The sequence below is a fragment of the Arachis hypogaea genome, chromosome 4, assembly GCF_003086295.3.
Source record: "Arachis hypogaea cultivar Tifrunner chromosome 4, arahy.Tifrunner.gnm2.J5K5, whole genome shotgun sequence".
Lineage (NCBI taxonomy): Eukaryota > Viridiplantae > Streptophyta > Magnoliopsida > Fabales > Fabaceae > Arachis > Arachis hypogaea.
The window spans coordinates 39,570,739-39,578,208 of record NC_092039.1 but is presented as its reverse complement, the minus strand read 5'-3'; the positions used below and the strand labels follow the sequence as shown (position 1 = coordinate 39,578,208).

Below are 7,470 nucleotides of genomic sequence, written 5' to 3'. Positions count from 1 at the left end.
AGCTACATCAAAAACTAATTTGCAAAGAATAAATAAAACTCAACATTGCAATTAATTAAAACCTAATTTTAATTTCACCAAATTAACAATAGGGATAACAAAAATAAATGATAGAAGTTGAATGCAATTGGAAAAAAACTCATTCACAAAATTCAAATAAAATCTTTGATTAGCTCAAGCACTTTTAATTCTCAAATAAAATCTTCTAATAGTTTAAGCACTCTTAGTTTCACCATATCATAACCTACACTAACATTATGTAATTTTGAACTGCACTAAATTAACATAACAAATCCTAATCACACTTTCATTAAATAAAATTAATCAATAATTTAATAAAATACCTAACAAAATACTAAACTCCCAAAGAAAAATTTGAAAAAATAAAATAACTATAGAAATATTACCTCTAATGGTGGCGGAAAGATTTGTGGAAGCGTGGTGGTGGTAGAAGGCAGAAGTAATGATGCTAAGGTGAGATCCTTTGATAGAAATGAAAACCAACAGCGGAGGCGGTGACAGCTCCATCAACATTGACGACGACGTACAGCGGCAACGACAGCAGCAGCTCCAGTTGGTGGCGATTGTGGCAGCTTCAATGGATGAGAGACAGGAGAAGAGAAGAGAAGAGAGTTCGTAGAAGTGAGGAGGAAGGGTTTCGCGTTTAAATTTTACCCCTATTTTATCGTCGAATTTACCAGCGGATCAGTCTATTGGTAAGGTGTTTACCGTTACCTAAACAATGCATTTCAATTAAACCTGTTACTGGCAGAATATTTCATTGTAAAATCTAACAGTAACATTGGTGCAAATAAAATAAAATTTTTCGTTACTTCTTGCCTTTGGATTTAGTGACGAAATATTGAATCTGACGATGATTTATTTGAAGGACAAATTTTCATTCATACCATCAATAAATCCGATGCTAAATCTACTGGTAACTTTCAGTGCTAAATCCGATGATAAATCTAATAAAACTCAATATTTTTCTTGTAATATAAGATTAGTCTGTGTGAACAATTGGCTCCAGTGAAATTATCTACAACCAAGACTGGAAGTAGTGAGGAAAGGAAAATAAAAAAGAATGTGTAGCCAAAGAGAATAACTAAATCAAAAGGAAGACTTACAAATCATTTGACACCCCTTCTCTTATGCCTGCTCAAGCCTTCATATCCTTTTTCACTACCAATTCTATTATAGTCCTTTTTCTCTTTATATGTATATATTCTATAGCTTAAAATGATCTTATTATATAATTAAAAAAAAATATAAGTAAATAATTCTTAGTCAGTCAATTTTAAATAACTGTAACTAATAATTATTAATTTTATAGTTTTAAAAAATAAAATTTAAATAATTATTAATTAATAATAATTAATTAGTATAAAATATAATTTAAAAATATTTATTAATTTATTATTGGCTAGACCTTTATTAATTAAGTAATGAAATTGTTAGAAAAGAAATGCACATTAATTTGATCACTTTAATTTTAATTGAAAAAGGAATATTCGACATTGACAGTTCTATAAAAATTAATGAATCACGAGCACACCAGCTACTATTGACAACGTATGCAAACAAATGCCATAGCAAAAAGCTGAAACTCCCTCAAACGCAAAAGAAAGTCTTCTTGCTTTGGCTGCAAAAGTCACTATATATGGCGGAAAGTTTTTAACCCATCCATTTTTAGGTTTCTAATATATTAGTAACCTTTATTCCACTATTGGTTCAAAATTTAACTGTGCATTGCGTGCTTTGGGCAAGGAATTCATTATTTTAGCTTATTGTTTTCATTAATTGATGCAACTGTGACTTAAGTATATATGTATGTACACTTTATGAAATACTATATATGTAATAGATATATATAAATTATTAAAATATATGAATAATGAGTAAAAATATTTTTTTGGATAACAATTAAACTATCCGTAGAAATTATGAAAAGATAAATTTTGTTTAGTAGGATATAGTAGTTTAGTAATTTTGTTCTAAAACCTAAACCCTTTTTGTTTTCTCTCAAGTCTTAATAATGTGATTATAAAATCAACCCCAATAAATTTAATAAATAAAATTGAGTCCAGGAAAATGGATAGTAAAAAAAATGAAATATTTCATATTTAAATGTTTTTTACTAAATAAAAATAATATATTTTTGTTAATTAAATAAATTTTAACTTTTCATATTATATTTTATATGAATAATTTAGATTTAGAAAGATATATAATGTTTGGAGTCATCGTATCATTTGAGAATTTTAGAAAATTATAACTTACTTCTTTTGGCTTTTTTAATACATTTATTTTTTATTTTATATTTCTTAATTATTGATAAAAATAAATAAATAATTATAAATATTAAATTAAATTAAATAATTTTATATTGTTGTCTCCTATTTATTAGGTTGACCGCTTGTTTTGGTAAGATTATAAAAAAAATAAAAACTAAAACTTGCTAATTAATTTTGTTCATTATTCTTAATAGTATGTCATTTTTTAAGTAGCGTTTCACTCTCTATTTTTCTCAATATTTGCTCAGTGAAACCTAGCTGCATACTTAAAAAGAGCATTAATAATAAATGAAACTTAAAAGATAAAAATATATAAAAATGTGAATTAATAGGGTTAAAAGAGTATAGATAATCAACAATATTTTTGAATAATGTGTGAATAATATGAATTAATAGAATTAAAAGAATAAATTAATCTTAAATTTAATTAGTAGCATTAAATTATAATGTGTTATTATTTAATTGGTGATTGTTCATGTTGTTCAAAATAGTCATTATTTACCTAACACTTCCCATTATAAAATCTAAGTATTTGGCTGGCTCCACGGCACCCATGAGAAAAATAAAAAAATATCTGAATGGGTAGATCGTCTTGAAAGTTGAAATTGAAAAAGGAAAATTAATCTATATATTGAGTGTATGACAAAAAATTGGGGTGACAAAGATCATGTCTTCCCTAAATGAAGTTGCCCTAAAATTGAAAAGTTATAAAAAGACAAAAACAAAAAAGGTTCAGATGCACGTACAGGCAGTTTCTAGCTGCATGCAGCAACACTGACTCTCAAGAGATAAAAAGGTGCCAAAGATTCGCAACTCTAATCAAATATATATTATTTAATTTATTTATCATTACAAAATCAGTTTAAAGTTTATTAAGAGAAAAATATATATTTAACATCAAATTTATTCTAATTTATATATCGACACTCCGTTTTATCATTTTTAAGATTAGGCTTAGCATCAAGAAACATACATGTCTCTGCTTTAAAATATTTGATAAAATAAAATTATAATGTATAAATAGTTTAGAAAATATATATTATGTATATGTAAAAAGTTAGTTATCACGTTTTAATGCATAAATATGTATTATTTTATTTATTTTTAATATATATTTTATATTCTAATATATATTTTATATAAATAACTGATTTAATAATTAATTTTTTTATATATATAACATAATTGATAATTTAGTATAAAAAAAATAAAAAAACTAATATTTTAATGTAAAAAAATTAATTAATATTAGTTCAAATGTAAATGTAGGACAAAAATAAGAGAAAAGGTGTAAAACACCTAGAATACTTTAATAATATATTTAGATTTAGCTATGTTATATTCTTAATGTACCAAAATTTCAACTAATATTTTATAAAGAAAAGGAACAATTACACATCTCTTTCTAATATATATAAAACACATAATCCATTATTATTATTTAGTTCATCAGTTCCTTAATGGAAGAAACTCAAAAAACTGGTCACAGCTAAGGGCTTCTTCCATGGACGCATTGGCACATAGCTTGTTGGAATTCCTGTCCGAGAAAGAAATGATGTCATCATCATCATCATGGTTCTTGTGAATTGGGAAAAGCTCAAGGGTTCGAGGATGAGACGAATTATTGTCTTGTTTATTATTGTAGTTGTGATGTTGAGGATGATGATGAGTACTTAGAAGTTGAATGTTATGAGTTATCTGTGAAGCTACGGAAGCAGTTGCTGCAATGTTAATGGAGGGAATGTTAAAGTACTTAGCCTGTCTCTCAGATCTGTTTCTCCTCAAAACTCTCTCTTCAAATTCATTCCAACCATTTGACTCCTTTTCTGATATATCAACTGCACTCATAGATTCCTGCAAATTCATGCATGCTAAAACTTTAACTTAAAGCACAACACGACTTACAATTATATATATATATATATATATATATATATATATTTTAATCAAGAAAAAAAAAATATATATATATATATATCAAAATGAATAACTAAATAAAGAAAAGAATGATTGTGTCATTGTGTGTGTGTGTGAGTGAGTGAGAGAATTCATTCACAAGTCCAAGAAAGTCTGAAAACACTATTGCTAGCAAGAAACAAGTCCAACAGAAAGTTTATAAAAGCAGCTTTTCAAGCATCTTCTTTCTTTCCATTTTCTTGTTTTCTTCTAAATTCATTCCACCTCTTTCTTTTTGAGATATTTCATTTATATCATTGTTAATGTTAAATACTTTTAAATATTTAACATAAACTTGTTATTAGAAAATAATATAAAAAAATATTTATACTATAAGATCACAATTAAATTGTTATCTCTATGAGAAATATAGAAATAGTAGATATAATTTCTCATTTTTTTTGTAGAAATATAAATATATAAAGATACTTATTTTAAAAAATATTAATTTTTATCTCGTTATTTCTGTCTTAGAAATAAAATTCTAAAGCCATCTAAAATAATAATAAATCTCTGTATATTTATGAGAGCCAATTATAGGGTCCATTATTGGTGTCCTGTATAATAATGTGTTTCGGTATATATGATGGCTTAATTAAAGAAAGGTAAAAAAATATAATTATATTACGTGTATACTAAAATTAACTGTTTATATTAATTATTAGTATAAAATAAATATTAAAATATAAAATAAATATTAAAAAATAAATTAAATTATATATATTTATATAAAAATATATAATTACTGATTTATATAATTAATTTTAATATATAAATATTATTTTAAAAAAAAAATATTTGGATAGTTGCAACATGGACAAAGCCAAGAGTAATTACAGACCTGAACTGCATGTCCACCACCACCATTGCAGTTTGAAGTGGATGCCCACTTCTTTGTCTCTTTAACTTCACAACCTGTCTCTTTCAACCCTGTACCCAAAATCCAACACACACCAAATTCAACGTCAATTCCTTCCACACTCTAATATCATATAAAACCATTCTCTTTCTCTCTCTCTCTCTCTTTTATGCAATCATCAGTGTAAGGATGATAAGCAATACAGGAATCTTTTGACCACTAACACAGCCTTCAGTACCTCCAAAACCTAATCATATTTATATAATTAATAACTTTCTGGTGAATTTTTTAAAGTATTTTTTATTTTCATTTTAAGAATATAATTTATTTATTTTTATGTAATTCCCTATAACTTAATATCTTAGAGTGTAGTTTTAAAAACTTGATAAAATCAATGCACAAAAGATAAGTCATATAATACATGTTACCATACATTAATAATAATGTGTGTGAAGTGAGTACATCTATCTTCAAATAATATCATGACAAAATGGTGGGGGTGGAGGTGGGGATAATGAAAGTGATATATATGTGTGTGAGGGAATAAAATGCTATGTTTACAGTGCATTATTAATTGGCATGCATGAGGATACAAAAACATTATATATTATTGATTAACTTCATATGAAAAATATGAAATTTGACACCATATTATTTATCAAATAACTATGCCATGTTTTTATGTGGGGCATTAGGGTAAAAAAATAGGGAGATGGAGAAAAAAAAGTTGTTGTGGACAAACATATACATGTAGATTCATTCAGATATTAATGTTTTCACACAGAGACGATAATTAAAAATATAGATAATTTAACGGTAGAAATTTTAAGTGCCTCTATAAAATTGATAATTAAAAACTATTAGATTTTAATTTAGTTAATCATGTTAAATTATCTAACGATTTTTAATTATTAATTTCACAAAAAAATAACTGCACGGCAATCTCTACTTAATTTAATTTATTTAACTAAAATAGTTTATATAAGTTATTATTGATTACCTTTGGCAGAAGCAGCAGCAGTAGTTTCCTCCATCTCGCGGCGGCGACGCTTCTGGCGCTCCCTGGCCTTGTGATTCTGAAACCAGTAGAAGACATTCTTGCCTTCGATCTTGCCGAAGCGTCGCAGCTGAGAAGCTATCTGCTGGATTTGCTCGGCCGACGGAGTCTTGGTTCCTTGCCTATACAACTCCTCAAGCACCAATAACTGAATTGGCGTTGGACTCCACCTTGTTCCTTGTTGAAGTTGATGATGATGAGATTGCACATTATTATTATTATTATTATTATTTGTCCCTTGCTCCACACCATGACCTGTAACAATATGCAAATCAAATGATAAAAAGATATATATGTTTAATATTATGGTGTGAAGATAGATAATTTGACATATTTAACTGAACATGTTTGATTGAATTATTTAACAGTTGAGAATATCACATTCTTTAAAGTAAGCCAACTAGTATTATTAGGGCTATGTTTAATGTTATGTACCTGCAGGATTGAAAGTGAGGAGATGGTTACAATGGGTGCAAATACAAGCAGTGAGTTGATGTTTTGGGGTTGCAACAATGGAATCAAGAAGGGTAGTTGTTGAGGAGTTTGGAGTAGTGGTGGTTGTGGAAGAGTGGAAGAGGTTACTGAACGAATGAGAAGACATGTTAGAGAACTAAGTTAATTATTAGAAGAAAGAACAAACTAGGGTTGATGTTGTTGTTGTGTGAAAAGATAGTGAAGATGGAACACTGTATTTATAGGGAAGAATTGAAGCAGTAACGAGTGTTCGTTGTAGTAAAAGCTTTAGTTGAAGCAGCAAGCAAACAAAGTGAGTTGACCAATCTATAGTAGAAGTAGTAGTAATATATAGATAGAGAGAAACAAATAAAAGTGTTACAATGCAAAACTCATCAAAGAAAACATGTCATGAAAGTGATGGGAAATTAAAGTGTGGAATTCTGGTGAGTAGAGATTTGGAGAGTGTGAATGAATGTAAGGGGTAGTGTTTGTGCAAAAAGTACACAGAACATGATCATCATGATGTCTTGTTACTTATTAAAAGTTGCTTCTTCCCCATGTATCAATATATGTCACCTCTTTTTCTCTTTTTTGTTTTTTTTTTTTAATTTCCTAGTGTCTTTTTTCCTCTCATTATTATCAAGCTAAGAGGATTATTATTGAGATCTCTTTCTTTCTCTCTCCTCTCACACACAAACCTTTTTTTTTTTTTTTTGAGAGCATGTAGAGACGAAAGAAAACCTGTTTGATACATATATATAGTGGGAGGTACTACTTTGATTGTCATGTATCTGACAGTTCCCACATACACTGTATATACACACACATATATGCAATCCACACTTTTG

The 7,470-nt window shown here is 27.5% G+C and overlaps 1 protein-coding gene across 1 annotated transcript; it reads right to left on the bottom strand.

The window, feature by feature from the left end:
- Positions 1 to 3,663: 3,663 nt before the first annotated feature.
- Positions 3,664 to 7,025, bottom strand: LOC112796713 (uncharacterized). Its single transcript, XM_025839289.3, has 4 exons — positions 6,602 to 7,025; positions 6,110 to 6,421; positions 5,092 to 5,180; positions 3,664 to 4,148 (listed from the first exon to the last, which is right to left on the bottom strand). Exons 1-4 carry the CDS (start codon positions 6,765 to 6,767, stop codon positions 3,744 to 3,746), a joined length of 972 nt encoding a protein of 323 aa, XP_025695074.1. The 5' UTR covers positions 6,768 to 7,025; the 3' UTR covers positions 3,664 to 3,743.
- Positions 7,026 to 7,470: the final 445 nt, after the last annotated feature.